Here is a 13,050-nt window from a genome sequence, read left to right on the forward strand (position 1 = left end):
ATAGATAGATAATCCACAACTTGAAAATGGTTATTGTTGATGTTTTAACATTTTTCAAGAAGGCTGTGGCCATATTTGAGAATAAAACATGTATAAATAACTGTAGTTAATTTAATACTTCAAAAACCTAGTGTCCCAGCTGTACCTGCATGCGTGTGTACAACTGTGTGGAAAATCTTCTTTCATTAAAAGGGATTCCTCCAACTTGCATTTTTTGTATGATGTAAGAGTTTGGGCTCGTTGAATGCATTGGCTTTAGAGGTCAGCTCATTGTGTTCTTAGTATGAGGGATATTTCCAGTCACCTTGAAGTTGTTACTGGTGAGTAGGCCCTTTGCACACAATAACAATGCATTGAAACAGGGTTGGTTTTAGGATTTCTGTTAACACATCTGCATGATAACGTTTTAGTTACTATCTCTGTGCACACAGAACTAGTAGAAACGTTAAAAACGGTGCCATTTCTCTTCCACACCACTAGAAGGCAATATATTCAATATATACTCAATATGCACATAAACACTCCCTACGTTCTACTGATGGCAGTCATTCTGTGCATGTGCCTGGGCTTTCCCATACTGGCAGGTTCAGTTTTTCCTGTTACAAGGCAATGGAGATTGGGATGTTTTCAAAACATTACACTCATTAAACTGCCTTGAAAAAAAAAATCTTTTCGCATTTTCTGCAAACAAAACTATTGACTTTGCTACCGTTAAACTGATGATAAATAAGGAAATTTGAGGAAGCTAATGCTAGCCTCTAACAGCTAACAATCGGCTCTCACTCAGTCTGTGTCACACGTCTTCAGACAAAAAGTGCTTCACACACACACACAGCACATGTCGAACATGCACAGCACTGCATGTTTGAAGTATTCCAGGAACGTGAAATGTTCCAAATGGAGTCCATTCTGGGATTATTTTGCACTCTAATGATGACAGGGATGCACCTTATGCAGTTCTGTTTTTGAATATAAACACTCGACAAGCTCCTTACGTTGGCGCCCATTCAGCCATGTCATTGAAAGCTTAAAAAGAGTAATGATACCTTGCATCTCTAGTATAGATACTGCATACAGATGTAGAGCATGCTGAGAGATGATGCATAAAAAACATTTCTTTGAAACAGCGTGACCATGTCTGATGTCATGAAACTAATAATGTTCAGACGACATTATCAACACCATACAAATACATTTCTTTTTAATTTGATTATGTGAGCATTAAAAGCTGCTAGAGAAGTTAATGTTATCTATATGAAAAGGAGAGTAAGCAAAAATGGAGACGTATAGTTTAATATTTATGGCTCATGATCTTGCATGCCTGAGCAATTCTCAGACCAGTGCAGTAAATTTCTTTTTTTTTTTTCAGTTTTGAAGACTAATGAAGGCTTTGTCTAGCCTCCTAATGAAAAAATTATTGTTTACTTTGAGAAGAATGAAAGCAAAGGAACGTCCTCTATAAAATGAACAAAGCTTGTCGTGACTTTGTGGTTCTTACCTAAAATCCTGACAATGGCTCATTTAAGGTTGTCTTGAGTTTTTTTTGTTCCTGTTTTTTAATCAACAGGACCATTTACACCATTTGAGGTGTAAATCAAAAGAAGGAAATGCATTTTTTTTTATAGCATTACTACAAAATTATTTGTATAAAAATGTTTGGTATTCAAATGGACTGATCTTTCGGTTGAGTTTACTCAACTGGCTGAGAGCTGTATGCATTGACATTTTTATGTGAATCACAAGCGCTGACATTTACAACTTGGCATACATAATTTATTTCTTCGCGTTTGTCACACATGTAATTACTGCCTGCACCTTGTGCATCTTCGTGCAAATCAGAATGCTATAAATTCAAGTTTGGACATGATGTCTTCGTGTTCTCTGCGACATAAAGTTAACAACGTTGCTACTTTCAATCCAATTTAAAACTTCGTTTGCGGCGTATAGTTGAAGCACCGCATCACTCTGTAAGTTGTATCTTTTAACATTGATGTTGGAGAAAAAGATTTAACAGCAGTGGTTTGTCTTTCTGTGCTATTGGATATGATATCTTGACGTCATGCAGAAAGAGTTAGTGAGAGACTGTGGGGGAAACTGAGATGGTGTGAAGAAAAGAGGGATGGAAGGAGGGGGAATCTTGCTGTGACAGCCTTTTCACTCTTCATGAATGCTGTTCTTCCCACTCAGCTTTCTTTGCAACTTCATCAATCTCAGCTGAGTGATTTTCCCTGCTATGGTGGGAATTTTGAATATTCATCGGGACTTTTGTCTTTCCATCTGAGAGAGTGTATTGTTACTCCCTAGATGTTACTCCTGGTGTCTTCTGCTTTGGAGCTATGTGGTTCTGATCTACTGTCTCCCATATACAATAAGAAACAGCTTATTGTATTCAGTTATACAGTCTTACAATATGGTTTTATTTAGTAGATCATAAAATGCAAATTAGTATGAACTTATTTATGAAGGAAACCAGCAGGTTGTATAATTTATTAACTTTGACTGCTTTCTTCATTGTGAGCAAGCATGGTGACAGTAGAGAGGTAATACTGTGTTTTAGCAAGAATAAAACCCTCCAGCAGAGGCGTTAATATTAGTTTGTTGTCCAATTTGTCTTATATCTTGGTCTACTGCTACTATTCCACTACCATGTGGTTTCCTCTGTAAGGTTTTCCCTTTGTCTCTGTAATGTTTTGTTCTTATTTTTTTTTTTGTTCATGTATAGCCACTTTGAATCATCTTGTTACTGAAAAATGCTTTAGAAAGTAACTTGTCTTGCCTAGCAGAACCAGATCCACATGTTGTGCAGCTTGAAGTTAACATGCAACAATGCAAGCAACCACCAAGTGTCCTGAGTTAAATGAGTGGATAAAATTAATGGAGGACACAGTCTCTTATGAGGCCATGCTCAGCAACTTGAAAAGAAATCGAGGCACTGATTAGGACAGTTTTTGGAACTCACTAAAAAGTTATGCCGAGCAAATCCCGCTAACACCCAGCAGAGAACTTATAATTGCTATCCTTCATTTAAGCATTAACTTTATGTTGGAATAATGGCCTCAAAGCTCTGTGTTTTTTAAGCGTTATTCCATCTGCTAACAATAAAAAGGCTCACAAAATCAAGTTTATTGCAATAGTTGATTAATCCTGATTTGAAGAATTCAGTCTAGGCAACTGTTTCAACAAGTTTTACGTTTTAACATAAAACTATTTTAAAGGCATGCTGTTTATGTGTGAAAATGTAAATGTATCTGGGCTGGGCTAAGCCTCATATCTTTTAGGATCCTAACGGCACCTCTGGTTAGATTTAAAAAAAAGTAATCTTCTAAAGCTTTTGTGCATTAAGTCTGACCATTAGTTGTGCAAAAAACAGGTGATCTCGATATGATGCCAGGATCTGTACATTTAATAAGACCAAGTGAATACATTTTAAAAGTGAGACAACTCTAAACACATTCTTGTTCCAACACCAGCTCTGCTTTGGGGGTATAACATTTATGTGAACTTTTCTGACGGATTAAAAAGCCCAAGTCTGATCTTTGTTCTGCTAGATGAAGATTACATTTGACCATTTGATCTAGACAGCTGTGTTGCCATGCTAATAAACTACTCTCCAGGAGTCAATGACAGCAGATTTAACTCTGAGCTGCTGAAAATCCTCTAAATTTCACAGAGCATAGGATCGCATTAGCTCCAGCTGAAACTTTGTTCATGATACGTATTCCATCTCTGCACAAGGTAATACCATCATCTGTGTCCTGCCACGGCTTTTTGTTTAACAGGTTAGGGCTGGCTTTTCTCAGTTATCCATCTCATGTTTCTTGCTGTATGATGTAACATGTGTTTGTTTTTTAAAATCCTTTCTGAAATGAAGAACATAATAAATTTCCATGGTGTATTGCAAGACCGGCGCTAGTGTTCATGTAGCTTCTCCGTTTCTCAAGCAATTATTTGCTTAAAGCAATGGAGATAGATTGTTTTAAACAGTTGAGTGGCATTATTTGAACTTTTTATGGTTAGAGGCCAGAATCTCGAGCGTACATAATCTACAGAACAAACTGAAAATGACCTCCAAGTGAAATGACTCCCCACAGATTCCTCCCTGTTTCTCTCAAAGTGAAGGAGCCAAAGTAATACATCAACAACTGCTCTGCTAACTCAAAGCCAGACACTGAGGACCATGAAAATACATTTTACACATTTTCTTCATATACAGAGGACATAAAAACAAGTTCACCTCACTGTCCTTTACAATAATAAATTAGCCCTCAAAATTCTCCCCCTGGACTAAAAAGTTGTACATTGGTTGGCACCACTTATCTCTTTTTTTTTTTTTCTTCGGTATTAATGAATCAGCATATTTAATCAGAATCAGAATATTTAATTAGATATTTGAAAGGCCCTCAGAGCTAAGAGGTGTGCTGAAAATATCCGTGTTTAAGGCATGCAAAACATGCTTATCAGATTCTTCATCTCACTCTGTTGCTTCCCAATAAAACTATTAAAAGATCAACTTCAGAACACAGTTTGTGCTATTTTTAGAATAGAAATCGGGAAAATCACATTCTTTATTGTGTATGAGGGTAGTAAAAATACTTATCAAATTATTCTTTGATAAATATGGTAAATAGGGTGGCAATGGAACACTATTGGATTGTGAAGGATTTAGAAAGTATAGACACTTTCGACACAACAAAAAGATTGTGAAATCCTTATGGTGCGGTCACACAGAGTGCGATCCAGGCGTTTTTACTTACATATTATCCCTATGTAGAGGCGCATTCATGAGCGAGGCCAGGCACAGTAGGCATTTAACTGAATAGAGCAAAGCGACAGCGAACAACTTTGTGTCATGAGGGAATAATACATCTGTGCTAACAAAGATCACATGTGGGGTACCTCAAAGCTCCATTTCCTGGCTGCTTTTATTGAACATTTATATGGGACTCCAGCTCATGTTATGGAGCACTACAACATCTCTCACTCTGTGTTTGGCGACTCCCCACAACTTTGTCTCTGTCACCGTGGAACTGTTGTCTATTATAATCAGTTGATCAACACATTCGTAATACCAATAATTGTAGATGGGCTGCAATTTCCTCTACCTTCAGGGAGACAAGACAGACGTTTTTATATCTGGTCGCAAAAGTGCAAGGTCAGAGATCAACTAAACTCAATAGGGATAGATACTCCAGAACATGCAAGAAACCTAATCGTCATTATAGACACAGGTCAAGAAATTAACGTCAGCAAATTTATTGCCAAGTCTGCCTGACCCCACCTATAAATATTTCAAGAATCAAGGGTTTCCTGTCAAAGCAGGACACAGAAAAACTAAAGTATGCTTTTATTTTCAATAGGTTGTCATATTGCAATTATGTTTTTAACTCCATCTGTACAAATATTTTGTCCAAAATGCTGCTGCTAGTGTCCTGACAAACACCAGAGAAATGCGTTGATCATATTAAACCGCTCTTTAAATCATTGTTTGTCAAAATATATATTTTAAAATCTTGTTGTTGGTCTATAAAGGCACTGAATGGTCTTTGCTTTAGTTGCATTTCAAAATCGTTTGACATGTGCAAACCATAGCCCACCAGGTAATCAGAGACCTGATAACTCATTGTTCCAATGACCAGAACTAAAGCTAGAGAGGCAGAATCCAGTTTCTGTGCTCCTCAGCTCTGGAACAAACTCCCTGAAAATCAAATGTAAAAACCCTGTTGCCACTTTTTTAACCAGGATTAAAAATCATTATTATGTTTATTGCAGCTCACACATAAAGACTGCTTTATTAGTTCACGTTTGTCATGACCCATTTGTTAAAGTCTTAATTACCATATTTTTATCTGATTCTAAAATCAAATTATTGTTGTATGACATATTTCTTGTTTTAATCCCATTTTTGTATGTTCACTTAATGTCCTGTAAAACACTTCTTGAAGGATCTCAAAGATTTTTTTTTTCCCACTAAAAGACTGAAAAGCATTGTCTTATTGCAATAAGAAGAAAATAAAGCATAGCTAATCAAATCACAAATCCATCTGGAGACATTTTAACTTTAACTTCAGGATGATAGATGTGCTTTGCTGTTTAAACTAACCATTAACTAGAGGCGAGGCAAATGGGAAGGGAGCCGGCAATTTGCCTGAAAATAGGCCTCACAAACAGCGTGTCCCACTTGCAACCCCCTTTGTGTGGTGGAGTGACCCCCACCTGCAGAGCTGCCTACTCTCCTGAACCTTCCCGGCCCCCGTCCTTTGGGCCGAGTGGGCTGTCGACCCAGAGAAGCTCCACGCTGGGCGTTTGATGGAGCGCAGAAGAGTGTGTGAAGTGCACTGACCCATTCACATCGCTCACCATGCGCTCAGGCCTCAGAATAGGCTGACTTCTCATATGTAGCACACGGCTCTGCGCAAATCAGAAGTGACGGTTACAGGACTGGTGGAGTGGGGGAGGTGGATTCTGGGGGCTGCAGTTCCCACCCAGTCAGACCTTAAGAGGGCACAGGTGGTCGGTGGGTGGTTGTTGGTTTATTCTTATGTCAACACGTTTTTTTGTTTCTGTTTTTCCTCTTTATGCTCAGTCTGGAATGTTGCAGGGAAATATTTGTGTTCCTAAAACTCTTTCTGTGCTTTTGTTCTAGCAAGCTTGATCTGTTCTAATTCCTAATTGTTGTAACTTGTACCATGCATAAATATCTCATCACGGGAATTTGTGCCTGCAGTTCTACGGTTTCTCCCATAGTTTAGTGCGGGTCCACTTGCTTGTGCTGGATTAGTGTGAATTTGCCAAAGCTGAGGCTGTGCCTGGAGGTGTGAGCTCTAATCGCCTCTAATCACCTGACGTGTGATGGCCTGATCCCTGTCGGAGAGCCGAAAGTGTTCCCATTTCCACGCCTCACAGGCTCGGATGAGCAGCTTAATATGATTCAGACGACATATGAACTCTAAAACCACAAACCACAATCTTGGCTGCAGATTAATGCACTGCTTTTGGAGTTCAAAAACATCTGCGTGCAATGCTAGTCGAATATTTACACGAAGATGAAAAGCGGTTGGGAGAGCTTGAAACATTTTTCTCTTTTAGTTATTGCACATTGTTGGATATTTCAACAAGAGTTATGATTTGGTAGTTACTATTTGTACTTCAATGTTGGAATTTCATGATCAAGAAGTTTACTTAATTTATATTTGAAAAATATTGCCTTTTAAAGTCCCTTAAAATACCTAATTTCAGACTTAAAGTTAAACATCTCTTACTCTGTGTTTGGGGACTCCACACAACTTTCCAAAAAAAGTAAAAAAACAAAGCAACTGGACTTGTTTTTCGTAGTTGAAGACGTTTCGCTTCCTCTCCAGGAAGCTTTCTCATTTCAGAAAGTCTGGAGTAATGTGGAGTAACAAGCTTTATACTACTGCCAAACAAAGTCCTTGTAATGGCTTAGATAACATGCAAATTCAACAGAAACAGGTCTACCCCTTAGTAATGGGCGGTCGTTAGTCATTAAAGCCATTAAGCCAGCAGATTGGACCGAAACTGGTCCACTCCTCTGTAACGAGGAGTTGTTAGGGTTGTTATTGGCTTGGCTTAAAGGAGCAATGTTTTGATCCCTCGTATGAGGATTAGAATTGAGGTGATGCCATCACAAGGCCTGTGTTTTGGCAGTAGTATAAAGCGTGTTACTCCACATTACTCCAGACTTTTTGAATTGAGAAAGCTTCCTGGAGAGGAAACAAAAGGTCTTCAACTACGAAAAACAAGTCCAGTTGCTTTGTTTTTTACTTTTTTTTTTTTTTTTGGAATGACCATGACCTGGATGACTGAGAATCTTCACCAGCATACTCCCCACAACTTTGTCTCTGTCACCGTGGAACTGTTGTCTATTATAATCAGTTGATCAACACATTTGCAATAGCAATAATTGTAGATAGGCTACAATTTCCTCCACCTTCAGGGAGACAAGACAGAAGTTTTTATATATGGTCGCAAAAGTGCAAGGTCAGAGATCAACTAGACTCAATAGGGATAGATACTCCAGAACATGCAAGAAACCTAATTGTCATTATAGACACAGATCAAGAAATTAACGTAAATCTATTGCTAAGTCTGCCTGAACCCACCTATAAACATTTCCAGAATAAAGGGTTTCCTGTCAAAGTAGGACACAGAAAAACTAAAGTATGCTTTTATTTTCAATAGGTTGTCATATTGTAATTATGTTTTTAACTCCGTCTGTACAAAATTTGGTCCAAACTGCTAGTGTCCTGACAAACCCCAGGGAAATGCGTAGATCATATTCAACCACTCTTTAAATCATTGAAACATTTTTCTCTTTCAGTTATTGCATATTGTTGGATATTTCAACAAGAGTTATGATTTGGTAGTTACTAGCTAGAAATGCATCACCAATTCCAGCCTCAAAATTAAATATACCAGCTGGGTATGTATCAATAGCTACAGAAATATGCAATTTTTTGTCACTTCTGAGGTTTTCTGTATTGTGAAATCACAAGGTCACCCACCTACTACTAGTTTCTAAAAAGGTTTTCTTAGTCTTTGAATTCATATAACGCTAAGAAGTACATTATCAACTTGTATTACTAATAGTGTCATGGTAGAATGAAAAATTAGGAAACCCCGCTGCCTTCTGGTTGGCAACAGATGATTAGCTTCATAGCATCCCCAGATCTGCTGTCTAGCATTTAAGGGTAATAAAACACACCAAATGTTTGTTGTCTAAAATTCACTCCAACTGACAAAAGCAGTTCAGCACCCAGAAGAGAAGGTCTGATTGGCTACAATATGTTACACATGCAGATAGATAGTTGTGTTAATGGCAGTCGGTAGGGCATCCGCCAGTCAGTCAAAACACTGAGTGAAGTTTATCAGATATAAAGTTGCCTTATACACCCATTAACAGCACTGACTAAGCCACAGTATCATGCAATCTGTTTTAAAGAGTACACTCAATTGGGTGGCAGGTCATGTGTTCAGGTTTATCAATTCCTCCTTGCTCAACTGGTTTCGTCAGTGAGCATTACTCTCCCTTTTTCTCATCAGCCAGAGAAAACTCAGGAAAATCTCAGACTTGTTTGGAAAGAATCAAAGTAACTGATTACAGTCAATAGGAACCTGTTGCAAAATATTTTTTTGCGCAAGAAGCAAACTTCTAAAAGTCAAGCCTGAGTGAGGATGAAGAGTCTCGTTAGAGTAGAACACTGGTACCCAAAGTTGGGGAAATAAATCAATATGCGGTCTTTAGTTACTCTTCAAAATTCAAACTAAATAACAAAATTTGTGGCAGACGTATATTTATTCCAGAATTGTTACAAAACTCAACACTTGCTCCTGCAAACAAAAAAAACAACAAATTAGCTGTTAATGGTTTTTGTAGTAATATTGTACTCCTGTTTAATAGAGTTATTGGTAATTCCTGCATACTCGACTGATAGTTTGGGTCCTGACTCTCTTACACGGTTATACTATGGGATGAACAGAGAAATTTAGGAGCTTCTTCACTAAAATATAAGTTTTGTCATAACTGCCTCTTCATAGAGTCGGTTGTTTAGAGCTCAGACTCCCTGTGCCTTGCATGATTGAGACCGTTGGGTTTAATAATTTCTCTGCACATGTTCTTTGAAGTTCTTTGTTTCAAAATAAAGTTTCCAAGTCCTTTCAGAAAGGTTTTGCATTTGTCACCGAGTTTCACACTTCATTTATTTCGTAGTCTGTTTCACAGCCCGGGCTCGATACCTTTTGCTACATCTGCTTTGTTTCTTTTATCTGCTTTTTCAGAGTTTGTGGTGCATTTGCGTGTGTAGAAAAGGACAGAGAAAACATGTGTGGATATACTCAGCTGTTGCCTCTGCTGTGAAGCTGCCACAGAAAAGCTGGACAACACAGCAAGAGAGAGCAGCAAAGTAACACCCTCTTCTTCACCCCTCCTTTCCTTTTGTCCCAATCTTCCTTCTCCATGTCTGTCTCTCCCAGGCTGTCAGTGTGGAGGATTGCTGCAGGCTGCAAGGCAACTGTGAGAAGTTCCTGGGGGTGCTGAGAAGCAGAGTGGGAGTAGCTGACAGAGAAGGAGAGGACTCGATCCCTTTCACGTAAAGGATTTTAAAAAAAGCGCACCTCCTTGTGCAGGAGGCAGCACTTCTGGTATTGGAAGGACGTCGGAGCTGGCAGGATGGTTGTTGCGGTGTGGCTGCCTGCAGAGTGGGCCTGGCAGGCAGTTCTTCTGGTGGCTGGACTTGCATCTCTGAGCTGTAGTTCTGATGGTAGGTGTCGTGCAGACATTCATCTGGCAATTTCTGTGTATGTAGGCCTGCAATATTACTGCTATAAATGAGCAACCCCTCCTTTTTGAGCTTCTGTTATGTAAACTCATGAGAGTGATCATGCATTTTATGTGCTGATTAAGTGAGGAATGTGTTTTCACCTGTTTTATTGAGATCGCCATGAGCTGACATGTTGATAGCTGTTTCCCCCCTCTGGTATTAATAAAGAATTACTCCATTGGAATTTATGATCTGAATCACCCTAACTGTTTGTAGATAGGGAGCCAGTTTTCTTGTACAATGAGTGCCAACAGCGTCACTGTGCCCTGAAGGGTTATGACTATGTCAGAGGGTCGATAGGCACCCACCTTTAAGATGACTCTTTGTTCGAACGTGAAAGGAGACAAAGACCATGTTTTCAGTGCAACTTGAATCGGTTTTGGAATTTTCTTCTTTTAATAGGTACATATCCATCCTAACATAAATTGTATAAACTTAAATTTTCCCAAATTAAATTTCTCACTTATTAAATATTAATTTTGATTATTGTTGTTATGCATTGGACCAAACGAGAAGTTTTAGTGTGTAACATTTAGTGCATTCAGTACTTGGCAAAAGAGTAAAACAATATATGTCAATCCCTGAATAGAAAAAGATTTTTTGCAGCAGTGTCAAACTGTTTGCTGAAACTTATAATTTTACTGTTTGGCACCAAACACAAAATGTTTATTGATGTTGTCATAAAAAGATGATCCAAACAGTTAAGCCTATGATTCCTTGTTTTCTTAATTTAAATGCACTTATTTAAATATATATTTTTTTCTTTTTTAAAGAATTGTGTTTTATGTTAAACCGTTTTGTTTTTAATTTATACATGACTGAGCATTATCTTTTCTCATCATATTCTTCTGATAGTCTAAGTGAATGAAGTTCCAACGTTTTATTCCCACAACAATTAATTAGCTTCATTCTTTTGAATCTCCATGAGATCACTTACTCCATTTAAAAGTTCAACAGGGTCCAGATTAAGTTAGTGAAGATATTTGAAATTACTGTAGAATTTACTTTCATATAAAGACGAATATAAATTCACGGTTTGTACAAAGGTACCCTGTGCTGAAATTATGTCAAAACTAAAGACCAGCAGTAAAATCCTAGACTGACAGTGTGGCTCTAAGCTAAATGCAACTTTCACAGTTGGTCAAGAAATACCTCAGCTGCTCATGAATACTCCTTCACAGAATTTCCCCAACTCCTCTCTGGATGGACAGACCTGAGAGCTAAAACTCTATTTGGTCTGAAACTCAGCAGCCACACATATATAAAGAATGTGGAAAGATGGAGTGAAAAAATCAGCTCAAAAGAAACATTGATTTCCACTTTCCCATAAGCAGGAATGCAACCCCTTGGATGACAAAGCTTGTATTTTTATACCTTTGCTGACTAACAAATAATGCATTGGCTAAAGGTCTTAGGTCTTCTTTGCAAAGTTGGGTTCCACCATGTTTCTCTGTGATTTGATCTTCAAAAGGTCACCCTAATGAGCTATACATTTGGGAGGTTGCCATAAATCTGGGCAGCAAGGTCAGTTTGCCACCTGTTTCTGTGCGCTGGTGAGATCCACTGAAAATAGATCAATGCTGGCCCAGTCATTCATAGGCAGTGCAGCACAAAACTGAAAAATTTGCCACCAAAGTTAGTTTTCCTAATTCTGTTATTCAAACTAATTTCCCTAATTTAAATGTCATGCTCTGAGGTCATGTTTGAGGCCTTTGTGAGGGAGAAACTAATTGTAAATGCACCAATGAGAGGTTTGGTATTGCTTTGACCTGCCAATTCTAATTTTACCTGATTATTTCTTTCAAGTAGTTCTGATATAAGAAGATGTAAGAACAGAATTTAAATTATTTTTGATAACTTCATGTGAGTGTTTTTTTTAAACCTCTTTAATCAAAATATTTGGGAATTATTATTTTAAATTCTCTGTAACATCTTATATCACCATGGTTACCATGGTAACTAATTACTAATCAACAGCTTGAGTGTGTATTCCTAGAGAGTGTAGATCCTTATCCTTTAGAGGTGGTGAGAGTTCAAAAGCATAAAATGTAGTTGTTGTGGTGTTTGCTAAAGTCTTGCTCTCGCTCACTTTTCTCCAGGCTGATTGCAGGCTTGCCCCATTTTATTGTAGAAATTACACTTTTCTTTTAGATTGCTTCCCACATCTCTGTGCTTTTTGATTTTTGAGTTTGCAACCGACCAGTCACTGTTCAGGGCTGATGAAGCTAAATATTTATTAGTTCCACTTCCAGTGATTTCTCATTGCATCTCTAAATTTAACAGCTACGACTCAATCTTCCTAGCCTTGGATTAAAGAAGTTTTTTTTATTTTAATACCCTGCAATGTTTCATCTTGATCTTTCACGACATATCAGCAAAACCCATTGTCATTTGCAAATTAAACAGCAGCTCCTGATATTTAAAGACTGATGATGTAGAAACATTTCTTATTCTGGATAGATCATGATATCAAATGCCGGTGGGCTCTGATTTAAATAATCATACCTGACGATTCAAACTGAATCCCATGAGTTCAAAGACTTGCTGATAATTTAACTTTTCTATACCAGTCGTTGGAATTCTCCTAAATTGCAATGACTTTGATATATCCTTTCAAAGATGCGTGTGGAAGTCAGTGTTATGCAGTGGGGTCAGAGTGCAGCGTGCCACAGAGGTCCTGCATTGCAAAACGGCAGCAGTTGGTTTTCAGCAG

At 38.1% G+C, this 13,050-nt stretch overlaps 1 protein-coding gene across 2 annotated transcripts in view; it reads left to right on the forward strand.

Annotated features, from left to right (window-relative positions):
• LOC105930779 (bone morphogenetic protein receptor type-1B) overlaps nucleotides 1–13,050 on the forward strand; it is a 70,349-nt gene that overhangs the window by 34,471 nt on the left and 22,828 nt on the right. For both annotated transcript variants that reach the window (XM_036134460.1, XM_036134461.1), the window contains one exon: nucleotides 9,991–10,277. In XM_036134460.1, the coding sequence (XP_035990353.1) occupies nucleotides 10,187–10,277 (91 nt within the window). In that variant the 5' untranslated portion in view covers nucleotides 9,991–10,186. The remainder of the gene's footprint in view (nucleotides 1–9,990; nucleotides 10,278–13,050) is intronic.

This window comes from Fundulus heteroclitus, unplaced genomic scaffold (assembly GCF_011125445.2).
Source record: "Fundulus heteroclitus isolate FHET01 unplaced genomic scaffold, MU-UCD_Fhet_4.1 scaffold_82, whole genome shotgun sequence".
Lineage (NCBI taxonomy): Eukaryota > Metazoa > Chordata > Actinopteri > Cyprinodontiformes > Fundulidae > Fundulus > Fundulus heteroclitus.